Source organism: Varanus komodoensis, unplaced genomic scaffold (assembly GCF_004798865.1).
Source record: "Varanus komodoensis strain SLA01 unplaced genomic scaffold, ASM479886v1 scaffold27, whole genome shotgun sequence".
NCBI lineage: Eukaryota > Metazoa > Chordata > Lepidosauria > Squamata > Varanidae > Varanus > Varanus komodoensis.
Window position 1 is genome coordinate 6,837,405 of NW_025335701.1, and position 22,278 is coordinate 6,859,682.

At 42.8% G+C, this 22,278-nt stretch overlaps 1 protein-coding gene across 6 annotated transcripts in view; it reads left to right on the forward strand.

Annotated features, from left to right (window-relative positions):
- The window catches only part of GAN (gigaxonin), a 67,235-nt gene that overhangs the window by 11,489 nt on the left and 33,468 nt on the right, over positions 1–22,278 (forward strand). For 3 of the 6 annotated variants that reach the window (XR_006415099.1, XM_044433941.1, XM_044433942.1), the window contains exons 2-5: positions 16,401–16,515; positions 17,616–17,966; positions 18,748–18,965; positions 20,838–20,959. Coding sequence is in view for 5 of the 6 variants with exons in the window: in XM_044433941.1 (XP_044289876.1) it covers positions 16,401–16,515; positions 17,616–17,966; positions 18,748–18,965; positions 20,838–20,959 (806 nt within the window). In the remaining variant the exon portion in view is untranslated. Of the gene's footprint in view, positions 1–5,106; positions 5,865–10,786; positions 10,868–16,400; positions 16,516–17,615; positions 17,967–18,747; positions 18,966–20,837; positions 20,960–22,278 lie in introns of those variants that run through there. The other 3 variants (XM_044433944.1, XM_044433943.1, XM_044433945.1) reach the window with 3 other exon arrangements.

A 22,278-nucleotide genomic window follows, 5' to 3' on the forward strand; every position in this document is an offset into this window, starting at 1 on the left:
TTGCAATGCGGGATGCAGTCTCTTTAAGCTTAATCTTCAGGGTCAGTTGATTCCATTGTGTCCCCCCCCCCCCCATCCTCCGCCTTCTAAATTTCTTGAAAAAGCCAGTGGACTTATAAACATGTCCTTTTATGAGAAGCCAGTGTTCTTCTTCCACCCTATCTCCATTTTTGTCTTTTATTGCATTCACTCTTTGCAGTGGAATGGGGGCACCTCAGCTAGAAGTACTCTGTTCCTTTGAAGAACTTCTCTTTCCTTCTCTTCTCTGCTCTGCTCTGCTCTGCTCTTCCCAACCAGTCAGAGGAATGACCAAGGTCTTAACAAACTGTCGATCAGTATGTTACATCTACATACCATTTAAAAAATTGTGAATGGCCAGCATGCACTTTATGGATTGTTGACATAGGAAAAAACTTGCTTGGAAGACTGAACTGCATTTATCTTTACTTAAAAGTAAGTCCAGTTGATTTCAATGGGCCCTGCTCCCAGGAAAGTGGCTATAGGATTGCAGCTTTAATGTAGGGGTGGGGCGGGGGTTATTTTTTTCTTCTGAGTATATTTAAAAATCTGGTGTGATAGCTTTGGCATTTTTTCCCTTAGACTACTTGTGGTTTCTTGGGCAAGCAGTTTTTGTTGTGTGTTGCTTGTAAAAAGAAAAGCTTGCTGGCAATAGAATTGCTTGCTTGCTCTGATCACAGCACAAAGCGATTTTTTTTCCCATTTGTAAAAAATTGCTGGAGGTTTAGTTTTGTATCATGGCAGGCTTAGTAATGTTCTATATGTGAAAAAGTGAGGTTGGGTGGCATAGTACTTTGTATGTGTTTCTGGTATGTGTTAGTTCTGTCTGTCTGTTGTCATGGGAGTGAATGTGTGTGTGGCAGAGGGATTCCTGCCTGAAATACTTGTTGGCTGCATGGACCCCTACCTAGATTCCTTTCGTGTGGCTGTGTGGACGATGATGATGATGACGTGCCAAGGGGTGAATTTTAGATGCATGTACAACTGGCAGCCTGATTTCAAAGATGTATTTTATGTGTGTGATATAGTTATATAATACGACTTTAAGGATTCTTAAAGTTGGGAGACGGCTAGAGCGTAGGTGGAGGAAATCACGTGATGAATCTGACCGAACACACTTGCGAGCCCACTATCGGGCCTATGCTGTGGCGGTGAGGGCGGCGAAAAAGAGATTTTTTTCCGCTTCCATTGCCTCCTCACAATGCCGTCCGGCGGAGCTTTTTCGAGTGGTGCAGGGCCTGGTTTGTCCAGGTCCGAAAGAAGACCTGGTTCCACCCTCAAAGGCCCGCTGTGACGACTTTGCCAGGCATTTCAGGGAGAAAATCGCTCAGATTCGTCACGAGCTGGATTCCACTATTGATACAGAGGTTTTAAGGGAGACGCCAATGCCGCTGTCTGGTCCAGAATTATTGGATGAATTTCAGTTATTGCGGCCCGATGATGTGGACAAGGTGCTTGGACGAGTACGTCCCACCACTTGCCTATTGGACCCTTGCCCATCTTGGTTAATAAATAATTCCAAGCACGGGATTGGGACCTGGATTTTGGAAGTGATTAACGCTTCTCTGAGGGAGGGTCGGGTGCCTGCCCCTTTAAAGGAGGCGGTAGTCCGACCGGTCCTGAGGAAGGCGTCACTGGATCCAGAGATGGCCACTAATTATAGACCCGTGGCCAACATCCCGTTTCTGGGCAAGGTGTTAGAGCGAGTGGTGGCGGGACAACTCCAAGCACTCTTGGATGAAACTGATTATCTGGACCCATTTCAGTCCGGCTTCAGACCCGGGTACGGTACTGAATCTGCCTTGGTCGCCCTGTATGATGACCTGTGCAGGGAGAAAGACAGGGGGAATGCGTCCCTGTTGGTTCTCCTGGACCTCTCAGCGGCTTTCGATACCATCGACCATGGTATCCTTCTGGACAGGCTTGCGGGATTGGGGGTTGGAGGCACTGCTTTGCAGTAGTTCCGCTCCTATCTCGATGGCCGGTTCCAGAAGGTGGCGCTGGGGGACTATGGCTCTGCGCCATGGCAGTTATGCCATGGAGTGCCGCAGGGGTCCATTTTGTCCCCATTGCTGTTCAACATTTACATGAAACTGCTGGGAGAGGTCATCAGGAGGTGTGGGCTGCGGAACCATCAGTACGCTGATGATACCCAGCTCTACCTCTCGTTTTCCACCAATCCAGGTGAGGCAGTGGCTGTACTGAACCAGTGCCTGGCCGAGGTAATGGGCTGGATGAGGGCCAATAAACTGAAGCTCGATCCAGACAAGACGGAGGTCCTGTTGGTTGGTGGTTCTGGCTTTGGACAGAGTGAACTGAACCTTGTTCTGAATGGGGTTGCACTCCCTCTTAGGGACAAGGTTCGCAGCTTGGGAGTGCTCCTCGACCCGGAGCTTTCACTAGAAGCTCAGGTGACAGCAGTGGCGAGGAGCGCTTTCCTCCAGCTTCGGCTGATCCACCAGCTGCGCCCCTATCTGGAGTATGACTGCCTCGCGACAGTGACACATGCATTGGTGACTTCCCGTCTCGACTTCTGTAACGCGCTCTACGTGGGGCTACCCTTGAAGATGGTCCGGATACTTCAACTGGTTCAAAACAGAGCTGCCAGGCTGCTGACGGGGACTGGGCGTTGTGTTCACATGACTCCAGTTCTCCGTCAGCTTCACTGGCTTCCCATTGAAGTCCGGGCCCAATTCAAGGTGTTGGTGATGACCTATAAAGCCCTAAACGGCTTGGGTCCTGGTTACCTGAAGGAGCGCTTGCATCCATATATGCCCAGCCGCCCCTTGAGATCGGCGGGGGAGGCCCTTCTCCGGGAACCCTCCATGAAAGAAATTAGGAGGGTGGGTACTCGGAGGAGGGCTTTCTCTGCGGTGGCGCCTAAGTTATGGAACGCGCTCCCCAGAGAGGTCCGCCTGGCGCCGTCGTTATTTGTTTTTTGGCGCCAGGCGAAGACCTTTTTATTCAAGCAGCATTTTAACTGTTAACATTATTGGTTTTATCTGGCCAGGGCGGCTTATTTTATACTGTATTGTGGTATTTTAATTTAATATTTATATTTTTAATTTATATTATAATTATTGTGAGCCGCCCCGAGGCTTCGGCGAATGGGGCGGCATAAAAATGTTTTAATAAATAAATAAATAAATAAATTCTGTCAGGCTGCTTTGCATTTCCTTATTCATTCATTTACATGTATTGCATTTATATCCCACATTTTTCCTTCAAGGAATTCCGGGTGGTTTACATAACCCTCCCCCTCTCAGTCTTACCATAGAACAAGCCTATGAGGTAGGTTAGGCTTAGAGTAGGCTTTGTGACCAAGTTGGGACTAGATCCTGGATCCCAATCCAGATTTCTTACCAGGATTAGAAGCGTGTTTTTACCAAATGGCTGAACATCCAGTGATGTGGGGCAGAAATGTTTCCAGTGCTATATTTTTCCATGGATGTATTTCCGCACTTATGTATGTCTGCACTGATTGTTGCCTGGCTTGTTGGCACTAGAATTTTAGCAACTTGAAATGGAACCCAAAGCAGCTTAATGAATGGGTGAAGCTGAAGATGCTGCAGGTACCTCAGCAAATGAAGATTATGTGATTAAAAGATCAGCTCTCTTTGAGTGCATATCCCAAAACAGCATGCTTTCAGGTGTACTCATTTTTTGTCAGATATAAACACCACATGGTAGTATATGCAGTGTACATTTACATTTTTAGAGATATTCCAGTAAAAAAATTGTTCATAACACTTTGAATGTGTTTGAATATGTTATTTATACTATAGGGTTAATTAAATTTTCCCCTAAGCAGATATGTCAGTTAAAACATTTTGTGGCTTTTGGGAAAACATACTGCACATAAAATTGACATGGATTGTGGTTTTAGTACCGTTTGTTAAGCATAGACATTTCATGTGCTCACTGAGGAAGAGTGTGTATCAGCGATTAAAAAGGATTCCAACACGCTACAGTAAGACCTCAGTTCACGAACGCTTCTGTTCATGGACAATTCAGTCTGCGAACAGAAAGTTCAGCAAAATTTTCTCCCATTTGCGAGCTCCTCATCGGGTGACAAACACTTCCCCGCAGCTCTTCCCAAGGGTTTCTTGAGATCCCCACTTTGCCCGGGAGCAGGGCCCCTGTGCCGCCAATCTGGTAGGCTTCAGGGTCCCACCAGGTGCTCCGGGGAATGTTTGCTTCGCTCGCTCAGGCTGCAGCAGAAGCCCAAGGTGACGCTGCACCACTCGCCAAAAGGGAGAGCACGGCACGAGGGGGAGCCATGAAGGCGCACTCGCCTCGGTCGAAGTCTTCCTGGCCCCTCGCCGCCACCCCACTTCCAAGCCAGAGGAAGTTCCCCTCGCAGGCGCTCGCCCAGCTCTGGGAGGGGGACGGGAGTGGGAGGCCGGAGAGACAGGTGTGGGGCAGCTCTCCTGGCCAGGAGAGGGCCACGAGGAGGGCGGTAATGGCTGCTTTCCGCAGACTGAGGCAAGGGGAGGCGAGGGACGGGGCCGTGGCTGGCCGAGTGGGGCCGGCTCCTGCCCCTCCCCGCCACGGGAGGAAAAAGCGTGGCAGCCGCTTGCCCTGAGAAGGCCGTGGCCGAGGAACGAGAGACGTGACCCCACTCCCACTCCACCTCGGCCCATCTGGAATGAATGTATTTTCAAGTGTTCTTTTTTTGAAAAGTCAGGATTGATAAGTACATATGTGTCATTCTGAGGAAAGAGTTCCAAACATGTAGGACCAACACACCAAAGGTGCTATGATAGCATTTATTTGCTTGCTTGCTTGCTTATTCGATTTTTATCTCACCCCATTAGCCATAGGGTTCCCTGATTCATTTGATGTCTTGCAGGTAAACTAATCATTTAGCACAAGCATTTAGCTGTACTCAGTCAGGAATTTCTATGTAGTGGGGTTTCTGTTTCCAACTTTTTATTATACAATTTTCACAATAAATCAGTTAATATGCTAGGTGGTGTGTCATATGCAGATTTCATTCATCTGAAATTTCCTGTACAAGACTTTGAGATAGATTAACTATAAGTATAGATAAAAGACTCCTCTTTTTGATTATATATTTATATAATAACACCTGGCTGAAGGTGGGATGTTCTAAAGATAGACAACCTACAGGACCTGTGATAGTCACAAAGCAAGTCAAACAAGCTGTATTCTGGCTCCCATATTGTTTAATCCCTTTGTTGACAATATTGTTAGCCCCTAAACTGGCTACAAAACCTGTCTCCATCCTTTTGAATGTAGACCATGGTGTACTTCTCTCTCAAACTAAAGTGGGCTTAAGAGCATTCCTGAGGACTTTTTCTGAGACTAAACTTACAGCATTCTCTAGAAATCCCAGGATCCACAGATGGTTTATGGATAAAGAGCTAATTGAGCAAGTTAAAGTCTTTACACACCTTGGAGTGGTTTTTCCATAAGCAGGGTCTTGGTTAGCCCATCAGAAATATGTGGTACAAAAGGTGTCTCAGAGTTGTAAAATTCTGACACACTTTTTCTTCACAAAAGGGGGCAACAACATACCCTCAACACTTGGAAGTTTTTAGAGCTGACTCTTTCATACAGGTACTTTATAGGGCCCAGATTTGGGTGGGTACCTATTCCAGAGGCTTGGAAATAGTTCAGTTGAAGTTTTTAAGGCGCAAACAATTTCTGTTTGTCACAGAAAACAATGAACAATCTCAGGAAACTGAAGGAATAGTCAGGAACCCATTGAGGCCTGTGCAGTGCAACAATGGAGGAGGGTTCCTGCCGGAATTCCTCAGCCATGGGAGTTTCCCAGTCAAAACTCCATGAAGTGCAGAGCCGCTATGACCACTCAGTTACAGGTAAGCAGCCAGTCACTGTCCCGCAGGTGGTGCGATATTGTGATACCTTCCCTTCGTCTGTATTTGTAGAATTATCATTTATGTTATGGCTTAGTGTGCTGGGTTGTTGATGCTTCAAAAATGCATCAGGTTGTAAAGCATTTAGAAAGTCCCCAAATATGTATACTCTCCTGATAATGGTTTGGTTCACATATAGTGCCATATCAGGGTTTAATGCTACATTTAAGCCTCAAGCTTTCTGTGTTTTGAGCATCCCTTCTTCTGGATTCCCCCTAGGATTTCCTTTGTTTTCCCCAGTTGCTGCCTGCTCGTTATGTGGTAACTGAGAATCATGGAGCGAAGCAAACCCCTGCTCCTTGGTGACTTATTTATTGTATCTTGAACCTGTGATTCTGGCTTGTGGCTCCCCAAACAGAGTTGCTGGCTTATGGCTCTGGCTTGTTTAAAAAGACAGACATGCAAATTCCCAGCTTGGATGATAGAATAAATGAGCCATAGATGGAGGATCCATCGTTTGCTTAGCTACTCCCACATGCAATTGCCTAGTTGCAACAGGTCAGCTAAACATTTTTTTTTAAATTGTTAACATTTGACAGTTGTTAACATTTGACAAATATGTCTTAAATCACAATTCTTGGTTCATACACAATGACAAAGTCAGTGCAGGACAAGACCTTAGAGCAGTAGACTTCACTGTTTTTCAGATGGGAGACTCTTTGGCTAAGAATCATCATCACCATCAGCGCAGGAGCTACATGATCTTATTTCTAGAATTAATACATAATTAATCAAATGCAAAATTTATATAACTTTTTGGACTTGCAGTACCCCTTAGCCTCAGCCAGCACATGTAGTAGTCAGGAACGTTGGGAGCTGTAATCCAAATCATCTGGAAGGTGCTAGATTGGGGAAAGGGTGATTTAAAGCCTCTCTTGTGCACGCACACACCTGTTCTTCAAAGGATACTGCTACTGTTTGTGTGTCCTGCCTCATCAGTCATTTGGTTGGCTTCCTTGGAATGAAGTAATAGTTTTGCTTAGCCTAGTCAACCAATGCATAAACTGGCTTCCTGTGGAAGCAAATGGGGGGAAAGAGTGAGAGAGGAATGCATTTCAGGACATTGAGAGTAGCAGGGTAGAAGGTTTGGCACCGCATGCCACTCGCTTCTGAAGAGAAGGTGCGAGGCCTGCTGATCAAAGTAAACCAACAAGGAAAGTATACTGTTTGCATCAAGCATTTTGGTACAATGAAAGTCACTCTTTAGATCAAGCATTTTTCTTCAAATCTGTTGGTGCTTGGAATTTGTACTCAGATAATTTTGCCGGACCATAATGCCTTTTATCCTGTTCAGATAATAGGATGATTTCATTTGGCAATGCAACAAAACTTTGGAAAAAAAAGTAGACATTGAAGGAACAGAGACCAGTTTGAAGGAATGCTATCTTAGGTAGATGATAGTTGCTCCCTCTGATTTTATACTGTCCTGCCCAAAAAAAGGAGCAATTTTTGCTGTATCCAACATTATATAGAATTCCTGTGATACTATATACTTTATAGTACTGAGTGGCCTTCATGGCATTGATTGAAACGATCAGATGCATTTGGTTCTTTTTCTGTGAAAAGGGGCTTCGTGGCAGAACTTTGTGGGGGATGTTATACGGAAAAGCCTTCACCCATGCTCATCATGGCTGTCCAGTGACTTGTCCTACTTTGGATGTGTTCTGAGCCATGTAGCTGTATGGTGCAGCGAAGGTCGGTAATGGTAGAGAAGCAGAAGCTTGATATGCTGGATACGTTTTGTTTCCCAGAACACACTTTGAAAACAATTGGCCCTGCCTTATTTATTTTCTTGAAACCCTTTGTTTCCTTTTAAAAATTGCCCAAGGCTACTAACAAAATCCACAAAACATCTAACCTACAAATAAGTAAGCAGCGTCACAATAAGTTTAGGTCAGAGCAGATAAAAATGGTAGTAAGTTAAACTGTAATTTAGAAAAACAGATAAAAACACCTGAGCAGGAAAAAAAAACGGATCAGCCTAGTAGGCCAAACACCTGTCTAGATTGGAAAAAAAAGCCTGTTGGCTGTGCTTCTTCGACTTGCAACTTTTAGAAAATCTGCGTAGACAGGCACTGCTTTTACTTCATGGCATATTTTATGGATGTGTATAATGTTAAGATATATTCACTTTTTTGCAGGGGAGCCCTTCTGATTTCTTAGCTGTTGATTTTCAACTATGTCAGCCTGAGAAAAGGGAATGGTGGATCATTAACGTGCACGCTTATTTTCTCCTTTAGAGTCATTCTTGTTTAATAACAGGATTCCAGCTATAAATCCTCCTTTTTTCAAAAGATGCCACAGAATGGCACATCTTTCTAGTGTGTACATAATAAAGGATATATCCCTGTATGAGTCTAGACACTGCTTTTAGTTTTTATGAAGAAAGGGTTTAGCAATGGTGACTTACCGTTCTACCAGTCCAGGCAGTATATTATGTTTAGAAGAAGTGTTAGAAGATTCTAACTGAGATATTGAGGGAACACTAAGACATGGACTGCTGTGTCAGCATTAGCTTGGTTTTTGCCTATTATGTGGCTAACACTGAGGCATGTGTTGACATGCCATATATTGGGTCATGGCTGGAACATTTGTTCAGCTGACCTCCAGGTGTAAAGGGTAGTGTAAACTTATTTAGGCAGGATAGTTGGTGGTGCTGACCTGTGCAAATCTTCACCTCCAGGTAGGTTGGCTGCCCTATGGTGCATCTTTCTGAGGCTTCCCTTAACATTTTTAGTGACTTGACTCGCACATCTAGCTTCAGGCTTTTACATTAAAACCAGTTCAGCATGCTTGCCAAGTGCTCTAGATGAGCATTCTTCAAACATATTTTCTAGGACCCAGTTTGGCAACTTCAAATTCTCTTGTGACCTATTTATATATTTAGTTCAATTTTATATCTCACCCTTTCTGATGTCTTAGAGTAGGTTTTGACACTTAAAAATGCAAATACATGTGGTTAACATGCAAATAACAATTGCCCCTGTGCTTAGCAGAGGCTGTCTGACATACAATGTAAAAAAGGTACCACGTAAGATAATTTAAAATGTTTTGACTAATTGCTCAAGGGATGGTGAATTAATTTAAAGAGATCCTTAAGTAAGAAGTCAAAGATTCAGCACAGGACTATATTTAAGTGATCAGTGTAAGTGGTGTGCCTGCCTGCAGCCTCTTGTTTTGGCCCAGCCACACGCATATCAGCTGCACCATTCAGTTGGTTTCTCTGTTTGCTCTTAAGCTTTATCAGAGCAGAGAAACCAACTTCACCCATGCACACTGTTCTGAAGGGAAGCAGGAACAAGGCACTCATCTTACTTAGGAATGGGTACTCCTGATTAAAAAGAGGACCAAGTAGAGGACTTGTGCCTCATTCTTGTGTTGTCACAAGTGAGACAGAGTAGTTCATTTTCCTGTGCAGGCATTAGGTTCAATCCTAGGATAGATTCAGCTGTCCCAAAAGCACATGCACCTTTTACCTGGGGAAACGTCTCCTTGGGAAAGCAACTGTAAAAACTGGCAAAGCAGAGAAATGCAACCATATGGCTCTTTTCATCTGACCCAAACTTTCCTCACTGGTACTGTTTTCTTCACTGTGCTGCAACTCGGTTGGCGGCACGTTGTTGTTGGTTGTTGGGACTGAAGTTTGCCTTGTTAAGCTCTGACCTCTTCAAGGTGTCTGAGGTCATTCTCTCTTTCCTGGAGTTTTAAGTTCAGCTCACTGAGACATGAAATAAATGTCTGTCAGCTATACCAGCTCCATCATCCTATTGTCATCACAGAAAAAAGTTGCCGTGTTATATTTTCTCTCCATAAGAAAGCAGCAGATCTCAATCCTTAACTCATATCCTCTTGCTAAGATGTTGTCCTGGGACAACTACCAAACTTCATCTTAGAGCAGTTAGTGGGAATACTCAGCCCCCATTTCTAGGCATAGCCTCTCCAACAGTCAAGAGTTCAGGGAGCTTCCCTTAATGATGTTCACCACTTTTACCACATCTCTCAGGACCACACTGAACTCATCAGGGGGGCTCTTAGAAGCCCACGCTGCACAGCAAATGAAACATCACAGCCTGCTGCTTCTGTTATCTTTCCCACAGCCCTGTTGTTTAGCCCTGTTGTATTTGCAGCACCATTGGCTGTAAAACCTGTGCAGTTAGCCCAGTCCAACCTGTATCTTCCCAACTACACTGTCAGCCAGCACTCTGTATATATCTGACCCTGTGGTGGTGGGCTCTAAGATCAAGCAGCAACACAGCAAGTCCTGCCGAAAGTCCTCTTTCCACACATATCACATAAATTAGTAGTGTGGCCCAGTTAGATGCATCAGTGCTGTTATCAAGCTGGATGGCAAATTTTGCAGCAGTAGGGAGGTGTAAGACCAGCTGGGCCTCTAGTTGCTCAGCAGTAGCAGAAATCTCATGAGATACTGAGGGGAACACTTTTCAACTTCTCTGAAAAATTCCCATTGTGCAGTGTGCTGCCGATGTCCAGTGTGGCAAGAAGAAGAAAATTCTCAGCAACTGTACATAGTAGTTTCTCTTTTGCAGTGCAGTATGCTACCAGGAAGCAAGCCAGTTATGCCCTGTCATTTGAGATTGGGGGAATTAAAAACTTGCATGGATGACTTCAATTTATGCTTCCTTTGTTAGACATAGTCAGTCAGGTAGCTTATCAACCGGTTTTGGATGTTTGGTTTCTAGGTGCTTTTTCAGTTTGGAAGGTTTCAGACTCATTTGCAGAATATCGTGGCAAACAAAATATTGGGGCTTGGAATCTTTGCCTCCTTTTTCACAGTTGATGAAACCAAACCTCAGAAACCCTTCATGATACTGTCTTGTCTGTGACTTAGCCTTCTTTTTGGCTAGGGTGGTGGCGGCGGGATTGGAGGATGTGGAAGAGAAAGAAGTGCTCCTTGTCCAGAGATACTATTGAAGGACTATTCAAAGGTATGAGGTTTCTCAGGTTCACATGAGGTCTTTGTCTGAATATCAGCCTTGCTTTCTCTGACCACAAAACAATCCATTATTTTCGTGGAGATAAAAGCAAATGTCCTTACTAAACTGATGGCAGTGAACTCCCAAAGCACAGTGCAGACAGAACTGAGAGACTTCCCACTAATTGTGCCCACTGTAAGTCTTTTAAAGTTATCACCATTGCACTGCAGCGCACCCCAAAACCTTGGCAGAAATCCTTTCACCCAGAGACCACAAAATTCAACGAGTATTATTATGTATTCTGATTTTAGAATAAAATCAGAAAAATCCCCCCCCCCAGAAGGTATTTCAAAGCATTTGGGTCTCAGGATATGGAAGTTTGCAGTTGTGACCTCCCCCTATCCCCATACAGCATGCCTTTAAGTTCTGCAGGCTGCAGACTAAAAATTCTTCAGGACAAAAATGCAGCCTATAGCAAATGCAGATCAGTCCGAAATACAATTCAGCAGAGCCCCTCCAAATACTCTCCTGATATGTCCCTTGGACCGAAGCAGGCAGGATGCCCAAAGAACTCCCAGCAAAGGCAAACATGTCTACTTCCTAGAACGGCCAGAAATGGAATGAACTGGAAGATACTGAGCATGGTTCTGTCCACCAAATGACTCCCAGCTCAGGGTTGGCCGGAATGACAGGGATCCAGAGCCCTTCAGCCTCAGGAAGGTAGGGACAGCTATACATCAATTTTTTCAACCTTAGACCAGCACGTGGGGTGGTGGTGAGGGGCACAGAAAAGCCAGAAAAAACTATTTATACTAGGGTAGTGGTTCAGGCCAGTCTGCAGCCCAGCTTGGAAGGGTCCATCACCCAGTAGTGGGTCCTGACCCCAAGTTTGAAGTTCCTTAGTCTAGAAGGATTAGTTGAAACCCACTTCTGGCTAGGAAAAGAACTAATTTGACCTCAATTGACTATAATCAAGAGGCAAACAGAAAAGAGCTCATAAATGGTCCATTGCTTTTAAAATAAAATGAAGCATGGAATTGGGTAATTAGGATTTTACTGTTGAGAACCTAAAGTCCCAATAACTCACTAAATCAGCTTATTGGTGGTAGGGATATCCAGGACCTTGCAGGCTGGTTTCATCTGAAGTTTTTGCCAGTTGCTTGAAGACAAAGGGAGAATTCACAAGCAATGGTATTTGCTGGGCAACTCCCTGAGAAGACTACCCAATCAGTTTGACTTTCTTGCATTTACCTGTTCAAACATAAGGCTGAATCATCTGGAGGTAAAGTTGGGCTTGGATGTGCAGTAATGCACATTTTGGTATTTATAGATGTCAGTCATGTGTGGGCATGTTCTTCGTTCAGACACATTTCTAGAGGATTGGAGAAAGAAGAGGGAGGTTGGATTCATCACAGCATGGCTTATAATCTTGAACCTGGCTGACACTGATGGCTGGACTGGTCAGTCTTCTTGGCCTTCAGCGTGAAGGTTTTACAGAAGGGCATCTCTCAAGCATAAATAAAGTAGTTTCCAGAGTTTGAGTTTGCACATAATGATGAGGCAGGATTCCCGACTTATCCCGGTTTACTCTAAATGAGTAGCATGCAGCTTATTCACTTCTCTCTTTGCTGAAGCTCATAAACCAGAAGTGGGCACCTCATTGTGCTTGCACCTGGAAGCAAACATTTTATCTTAATTATTTCTTTGTATTTTGCATGATCTGCCTTCTAAGTAACTTCTCCATAGTGGGGAGAGCTAGTTTCATAATTATGTAATTTATTTATGCAAACCACAGATGCACACCCCTACATATCTATTTATATTAAAATGCAAATAAGAGCTATCCAGACAAACTTTATGCACACCCTATGGCTTTCTCTGCATAAGTAAATTCCAGTTTCTAGTTATATAATGACAATGTGGCTGGGCTCAGACAGTATAGCAGCTCACACTTGGAGACTGAGCATGGCTTGAGTATAGGCTCTCATTGAACCACTGATATCTGTTGAAATGTGGGTTATGGTGTTGTCTGAACTCAGCCAAAGTAACAAACCACAGTAATCAACCCACTTCACAAACATCCAAATAGGTTGCTTGCAGTTAATAAGCCATGACTTATTGGCACAGCTGGGTTCAGACAACCTGATAAACCACGTTTCAGCAACAATTCATGATTTAGTGGCAGTCCACACTTAATCCATACTCTTGCGTATGCGTTCTTGTGTTGTCTCTACCTTTTGAGAATGAAAGAGGCAGCTGTTCTTCGTGTGGTTTCCAAGGTCAGGGTTGTGCTGACTCTTTGGAGGAGGAATTTGATGGCTGGGAAATGGGGAGTTGTTTCAATTGTATCATCTGCATATCTTATTGATGTGTCTTTTACCAATTTTAACTTCTTCATCTGATTCTAATCCAGCTTTCCTTCCCTGATAATTTGAATAGATAAACTGATGAAGTGTCTGATACCATTGCCTACAGGAAGCTGTTCTGTTTCTCAGGATTCTGTCCTATCTAGTGTCTTGTCCACAATATGGGTTTTGCACCAGGACAGTCAAGTGCTGAGGCAAACCTTCATAGTTTCTCATGATTCACACAGCCAAAGGCTTTGCTCTAGTCTATAATGCATAGACTGAGCTCCTTCTGAAATTCTCTCATGTGCTCCAGTGGCCAACATAGATATGTGATATGATCATAGAATCATAAAGTTGGGAGGGATGTATAGGGCTATCAAGTCTAACCCCTTTCTTAGTGCAGGACTCCAAGATAAGGCATCCTTGAGAGATGCTTGCCCGACAGCCTCTTGATTGCCTCCAGTGTGGGAGAGCCCACAGTCTCCCTAGGTCAGGGGTCGGCAACCCGCGGCTCTGGAGCCACACATGGCTCTTGAATCCCTCTGCTGCGGCTCCGTTGCTCAAAACACGCGCAGGCACAGCCGTCGATCTGCAACCGGAGCTCCACTCAGGAACGCCGCACTAGCTGGTCAAGTAAATCGATACATTCCTCTGCTATTGTGCAGGGAAAGAGTGGAACAAGCTTCCTGCAGGCTCTCATGCTACACGAAACACAGCTGAAAAGATTCTTTTTGTCCAAGTGTAATCTCCTTCCTCTGAATGTTAAAAGCTGCGCTTGGGACCTGTCACAATTCACATCACTTGACTGTTTATCTGCTAATCAGTCACTAAACACACCTCTATCTGCGACCCGAGCCGATTTACTGAACTTTTTCCCCGGTAAGCCAACCATGGATAAATCGAAGAAAAGAAGAGTTTCTAAAGAAAACTGAACATTTAATGGTATGTGGGTAGATTCATTTGCTTTTACTGCTGATGAACTTATGAGGTTTGCTGTTTAATGCATGCAGCCCTTTAGCACTGACTTTAACTCTGCAGGAAGCTGTTCTCCTATTCAAAATATATGAAAGGAGTCCTGCTAGTTTATAATGTAAGATTAGAAATAACTGCAACTAAACCATAATGAAGATATAGATCTACTTCCTTGTTTTAAGAAGATTCTTATAAAAATTCCAGCAACTTTATTACATTGGGAGAGGGATGTTTGTTCAATATTTCACCAGACTATTATTTATCTTTGTTGTATTGCAGAAACTCTATTTACTGTATGAACGTATCAGTTAGTCCTTTTTTATTCAGGTTGACAGCTGGCTGCACCCTCCAGTACATGTGATAAAAGGATGAGGGCACACAAAAGCAGACGGCATTTTTGGTTTGCTGCTGCAGGTGGCATTTTTGGTTTTCTGCAGGTGGATAATTTAAGTTCAGCTTTTTATTTCATAAATACGAGGAGGACTCAAATAGACATTGAGTATTTTATTTGAAAGTAACCTTCAACCCAGCATCTTTTTTTTCGGAGTTCAAAATGTTTTTGTTGCCTGCAGAAATAAAAATTTGTTTTCTCTGTAGCAGTTCATTGCTTTCATAAATGCAATGCACTATAGTTTTTTTATACATAGCATAAAGGTAAAAAATGATGCAGTGTTATCTTCATTTTAGATGTCAAAAGGGTTTTGCGGCTCCCGGTGTTCTCTTTTCTGTGGGAAACGGGTCCAAATGGTTCTTTGAGTGTTAAAGGTTGCCGACCCCTGCCCTAAGTAATCCATACTGTCAAACTTTCCATCGCCAAATTTTTCTCAATGTCCTGCTGGAATCTGGCTTCCTGTCACTGAAGCCCATTATTTTGTGTCCTGCACCCTGGGAGGGTTGAAAAAATTCCTGGCCCTTCTCTGCATGATAGCCTTCCAAGTATTTGAAAAGTGCTGTCATATCTCTCTTCAGTCCTTTCTTCTCAAGGCTAAATGTGCCTGTTTCTTTTAGTCTCTCCTCGGAGGGCCTTGTTTCCAGTCCCTGGACCATCTTTGTCATTCTGTTCAGAACTTTTTCCAGATTGTCTTCATCTTTCTTAAACTGTGGTGCCTGGGACTGGATGCAATACTCAAAATCGAGTCTAAATAGTGCTGAATAGAGTGGAACAATTACCTCATGTGATTTGGAAGCTATGCTTCTATAAATGCAGCCCAATATAGCGTTTGCCTTTTTGTAGCCACATCACATTGTTGACTTATATTCAGTTTGTGATCCTTCTCGCTTTTGGTATTGTTGAACCAAATATCTCCATTTTGTATCTCTGCACCTGATTTCCTTTTTCTACTGTCCCTTTTCAGAATCTGTTTCGAACACCAGATATTTATTTTTCCAAATAGGATAATATTCTTTGTTACAGTACTTTGAGCATCACATTGCTTGCACTGGCCCAATATTTGGCAGTACTTTTTTGCTTCTCTTTTCTAGGGGATTCAAATATACACTGCATATTTCCAATCTGTGAGCCATTGCTTTGTTTTCCAAATTTGTTGGCATATTTGTGTTAGAATTTGCACCAATTTGGTCTCTGCAGCTTGGAATAGCTGTATTGGTATCCTGTCTTCTCTGGACACTTTGTTCCTTCCAAATCCTTTTAGAGAAGCTTTCACTTCACTTTCTAATACTGAAGGCTCTTTCTCATAGGTTTCCTCTTCAAACATGTCTGTCATTCTTTCATCTCCCTAGCACAGTTCTTTTGTATATTGCTTCCACCTTCTCTTTTTTCCTGGTTAGATAGTATGTTCCCGCTCAGGCTTATATCTAGTTAGATTTGGGTGCTGTGCTGTGCTTTGCTTTGATCCTGGCATCATGTTGAGTACTTCTGTACAAATCCTGTGCAGTGAGCTAAGTTTATTTCAAGCTTGCGTGTATGTGTGTGTGTACATGGAATAAGAAATGACAGTAAACACAAAATTATTCACAATCAAAGAACTTATCCCTGTTTCCTAAATGTTAGGATGAAAATCTATTTGGATCTCCACTTAATAGCCACATGATGGTATCATGAACTGATAACCAGTAGCCAAATCTGTGTTCTCCTATCTTGACATCTTTGTATAGAGGATCTACAATTAACAAGTTATTCTTAAGGCCAAGAACTTTCTGGGTGTGGATTTCTTTGCTTCTGTCTTAATTTCATCACTGTTAAAAAGCTTGCTTTCTAATTTCAGAACAAAACTGAACTATAATCCTCCAAAAGATGATGGTTCCACATATAAAATTGAACTTGATGGGATATCTGTTGACATTATGAAAGAGATATTGGACTACATCTTCAGTGGCCAGGTTTGTGTTGCCAGTGTTAATCCTACATATTTCTGTTCTTCAGGAATGCTAGACATACTTTAAACATTTAAATCTCCCATGAAAGAAATCATCATCATCATCATCATCATCATCATCATCATCATTTTTTAGGCAGGAGTGCATGTTTTCAATCATTTCTTTGTTGACTGAGAAATTCTGAACATATCCTCCCATTCAGTAAGAGCATGCGCTGTAGTGGATGAAACCAAAGGCAGTATTTTCCGCTGCCCACTTAGTGGATGGATCTACTACTAGCTGAAACTACTGTAAACAAGAAGAAATGTTGGTTTCTGGGATGGGTCAAGTCAGCAAAGCTCACAGAAGAGAGCTTTGCTGGCCTGTCCTGATCTGGAAATGGATGAGTTCTTTCAGGAAGTGTTAATTCCTGTTACAGTGACAGAGTAGATGTAAATCAGCAGCATGGGAAAGTCTCCAGTTCTGCATCTAGTGTAGTATCTTGCTTCCCACAGTGGCCAGTCAGATGCTTTTCAGAAGACTATAAACAGAGAATGAATAGAAATACCTTTCTGATTGTTTGTTCCCCAGCAAGATGTACACTGCCTGGGACCACCAAGGGTCAGTTTAGGTGCTATGGCTAATGTCTTATAATAAACATACTTCCAGGAACTTGTCCAGCCCCTCTTAAGCCCATCTAAGCCATTGGCCATCACTGCATCTGGTGTCAGCATGTTCCACGAGAAGGAATTTGATAGGTCAGCCTTCCCCAGTTCAGTGTCTTCCACTTCAATCCATCGAGTACACTGAATTGGAGAAGACTATCATAGGTGATCAAGGTGAGGTACGTATACCACACGTGTAACAGGTACTATGAATGTGGGCATACCAGGGGAAGAGAAAAAGCCCACATGCTTAACTTTGGCAGACTCAGATAAACATTTCTAGCTCCTTCTCCAGTGCTTATGTTATCATCTGTTTACTAAACTAGAGACAAAACTGCACCAAACTGGCAAAGGCCAGTTGTTCGTTGCAGATGAGTGCACTAGAGCGTCGCACTTCGGTGTTTGACTTCTAGTAAATTTTACCACTGTTCTAACTGTAACTTTCCCAACCTTTTGCAGATCAGGCTAAGTGAAGACACAATTCAGGATGTTGTACAAGCTGCTGATCTGTTGCTGCTTACAGACCTAAAAACTCTATGCTGTGAGTTCCTAGAAGGCTGCATTGCTGCTGAAAACTGTATTGGAATTCGGGACTTTGCACTGCATTATTGCTTGCACCATGTGCATTATCTTGCTTCGGAATATCTGGAAACGCACTTCCGGGATGTCAGCAGTACAGAAGAGTTCCTGGAATTGAGTCCTCAGAAATTAAAAGAAATACTGTCTTTAGAAAAGCTGAATGTTGGAAATGAAAGATATGTTTTTGAAGCAGTCATTAGATGGATCTCCCATGATCCTGAATTAAGAAAGGTATGGGATTTGAGGCTATGTAAAAGGTGCTGTGGAATGATTTTTACCATATTTGGTGCTTCAAATTGCAGTGTCTGGGTTTGCTTTCTGCTCTTGAGTGCTAAACTTACCAGACTAATACGGACTTTTGACTGGAAACATTAAAATTCCGCACCTGAATTATCCAAATACTGTACCAAAACCCCAAAAACCCATATTCTGCAATATGTATACATTAAGCAGATCAAATAAATTTCCAGGTTTTTAAGTCATATACTTTCATTTTGTGCCAGTTTTTCCTATCATCCAGTCCTGCCCTCAGTTCTTGAGATTTCAGCAAATTTCTTCACTCAGTTGGAAGCCTGTCTAGCTCGTCCGTAATAAATAAAAATTAGATCCCTGAAAGTTGAATTTTACTGCATTTATTATATTTATATCCCACCTTTTTCCCATGGTGGAACCAAAGGTGAATATATGCAGTTCCCAGGTGGTCTCTTCTCCAAGCTCAGGCCACCCCAAATCTGCTTAGCTTCAGAATGATGGCTACCTCATGATGGCTTCAGACCACACACTGGAATGTAGTATCTAGTTGCATGTTGTGCACTTCTGCAGCATCCCAGTACGTGCAACATATGCTGCAACTTTTTCCCTTTTTTTCAGCACTTCTTGCCCCTACCTGCAAAGCTAGTATGTTGGCTTAATAAAAGCAGGGATTAAAAAAAATCTGCAAAACTGCATGCTCATGTGATTTGTTTGGTAATTCATTTGTTGCCTGTTTTTCCACATCTTTCTAACTCTGCAGGTTCACATGAAGGATGCAGTGTCAGCTGTGTGGGTATCTGGGCTAGACTCTGCCTACCTGCGTGAGCAAATGATGAGCGAGCCATTGGTACGGGAGATTGTCAAGGAATGTAGCAACATCCCACTCACGCAGCCCCAGCAGGGGGAGGCAATGCTAGCCTCTTTCAAACCTAGAGGATACTCGGAGTGCATTGTGACAGTTGGCGGTGAAGAAAGAGCGTAAGTTGTTTAGGGTGACTTGGTTGGCTGGGGCCTGCTGGAAGTTGAAGGCTTTTTTTTTGTCTAAATTCTTTACTCTACTGGATTGTCCCTTCAGAGTAATTTGTATAAGTAACTTTTTGCCCAGAATTGTGCCCTCAGACACTTAATATATCTCCACTTACTTATTGCAGTCAGTGGATGAGAAACAAAAGCAAACAAGATACAATAACCTCGGATACAAAGCAAAGTATAACATATATAGAAGAGAGCAAACTGCCTGAGGGCAAACCCCTGAAACCATCCTTCCAGCATCAGTTCATTGCTTCCTTCCTCGTCCTTGCTGCCAGTCATGACAATATGGCCACTGGTGTTGACACCTGTGAGATCTTTCCCGTCAGCAAGTACTTAAGTATTCAAACAGGCTGACTGTCCCGGTAGTGTAGCCTGTAAGGAGGTGGTCCTTTACTGGCAAGCCCGATCTTAAGAAAAAAGAAAGAACAGAACACGATTCCACTCTTAGGTTACTGTCAGACAGATCCTTAGTGGCAGGAGAGCACCATCATATTTCCCCAAAGCATACTAGGTCTAGTCAAAGTCCGTGCCCTCTGAGCTCTTACTCTACATGTAGATTCCTTAAATAGGCCTCCAACTGAAAATGAGTTTTAACATAAAATGACCAGGGAGCAGAGAGAACAAGCTGTGCATACCTGAATAGAAAGGTCCTATAAAGAAATGTCCCAGAAACTTTGTTTTATTATGGCCCTGATCCAAGTACTGGCTTCATAAAGATGCTAAGGGACTGTTATGTCACTTGGAATTTCAATAACTGCAGGATCCTCTTTGGCATGAAAGAATTGTAGTTATAGGGGACTGGTTAATTAATGTTTTCTAGGATGCATCCAGTCTATATGTAAACCAAGAAATAAAATGGTGGAACACAACCTGTAATTATTTATTAACCTGTTTCTGACCCCGTATTATTTATTTATATATTTATTATATTTATATCCTGCCTTTTTCAAGTAACGCAAAGCAGTTGAGATAATCTCCCCCTCCTCTATTTTATCCTCACAACAACCCTGTGAGGCAGGCTGGACTGAGGGTCAGTGACTGGCCCAAAGTAATACGGTAAACTTTGTGACCAGGTAGGTACTAGAACCCGGATCTCCCAAATCCCAGTCCTGCATCTAACCACTATACCACACTGTTGGTAGATATGTTGGGATGCAGTCGCTAATGTGCTTCAGCATAAGCAACCTGCAACACATGACATGTGTTTCAATATTAGAAACTCTAAGCCTGTTGTATAATTTGCTTGGAATATACTTTATAATACACCTCAAAGTATTAGAACTCTTTTAAAACTCTTTATGCTCTTGCTGCAGTGAATAAAAAACTTTTTGGTTCCAGAGGAAAAATGTTAGCCTTAGCTCAAACATGGCCTCATTCTGTACAGGTGTGGACTGTTTCAAAAGTAATGCTAGCACTTTAATTAATTAATTTCTGTGCTGCCCAGCAGCTGAAGTTCTCTGGGCGGTTAAGTACCCACTTGTACTTTTTGTTTTTTCACCTTCCTCCCAGCATTGTTGACTTCTTCTTATGCTTATTATGGGCTGGAGTTCAGTGCCATTCTTGTAAATAAAATAAGTGTTGGTTGGTTGGTTGTGTGTTTATTATTATTTTTAATACAGATGAGTTTGTGTGAACAGACACAGTTGTGACTTCTAGAAATCTGTAACTTCACATGAAAATGTTGATATATGCATTTTTAGTAGCATTTAACTACAAATAACCCTACTTTATTTATTTGTTTCTTAGATTTTTATCCCACCCTATTAGCCATAAGGTGAGCCATGTGGTAAGTTTAAATTTGTCTTTCCTCCTCTTCAGATCCCGGAAACCATCAGCAGTAATGCGATGCATGTGCCCCCTTTATGACCCCAACAGACAGCTGTGGATAGAACTAGCCCCTCTGAGTACTCCCAGAATAAATCACGGCGTGCTTTCAGCAGGTAGGAAGCTCAGTTGCAAGAAGTTACAAGCCTAGTGCTCTCAACTATTTACAAGGTTGAATAATCTTTTCATTCTGTGGCCTTGGAGAAAAATCACAATTTTGGGAACATTGTTGGGGAAAAATAATGGGAAAAGTAAGCAGGTAGCTCCTTTATAATATATTTTAGATTAAAAACCCAGACAAAGAATGAATAACAGAGGTGTTTGCAGTGCTACTTATGTTTAGATAATATATAGAGGTGAAAACTTGGAGACTTCTTCCAGAAGCTGATATAAAGATGTAGAAGAATATAATGAACCTAAATGACCAGTCCGGAGACCCATCTAATACTAGCATCATGTTACCACTGTTGCTAAATCAGATGCCTCCAGAAAGAAGAACTTTGTGGCAATCCAGTTTAAAATATGTAGCAAAATCCATGCTTCTGAGATACTGTCTTAGAAATATTGCTCAGCGTCTAGTGGAAGCCTGCTAAACTTGTTCTTGCAGCAGTATTCCATTCTACAGTGACAAGAATGTCACTTGACATACTCTCCTGCCAAATGTAGAACCACAAGGTTGTTCCTAATTTAACTTTTTGCTTTAACTGGTATCCACCTGCACAAAATCTATGTAAAACTTAGGGTGTACCAGAAGTAACCCAAAATGCCATATTTTACCCATCATGTTGCAAATAGTTTGGTTTGTAGAGTTGGAGTTGTTGAAAGACTAAACGAACTGTCAAAGCACGATGATGATGATTATGCCCTTTTTTCAGTCAGGAAGGCTCCTACATCAATAAAAGCAACAACGTATAAGCGCTGACTCTTCATCTTAGTCTCTGTGACCCACACATGTAATTAATGTGCCTGCGCAGAAGAACATTTGGAACATCCTTTTCTGGGGGAGCCCCACCACCACTCTTGCTTATACTCTGGGTGTAGCTCCGGCCTGCTGCAGTTCTTTTCTGCTGCACTGAATGCAACTCTTTGGAATATTCTCTGCCTCACAGCTAAAACAGAAAAGGGCCTCGCTATGCTCACCTTTCTACCTCTTTTGCTTTCCTCCTGCCTTATCAGGTGCTAAGCAGAGATCTCATCTTCCTGCTGTTTTCTCTGAGCTCCTCTCTTCCTTTACCCCTCAGGGCTCATGGCTTCCAAGGCCTCCTTCAAAAAGTGGTCACACTGTAGCACTTTTTCATGGATACTCTGAGTGCAGAGGCCCATGGAGAAGACTCGTGTCCCCGCTGCAAGACCTTTACTAAACAAGTCAATAGAAATGGGTGTGTGCCTCTCCACCCTCCTTTGGGAAGAAGCTTTAGCAGCTTTTCTCAGGTGC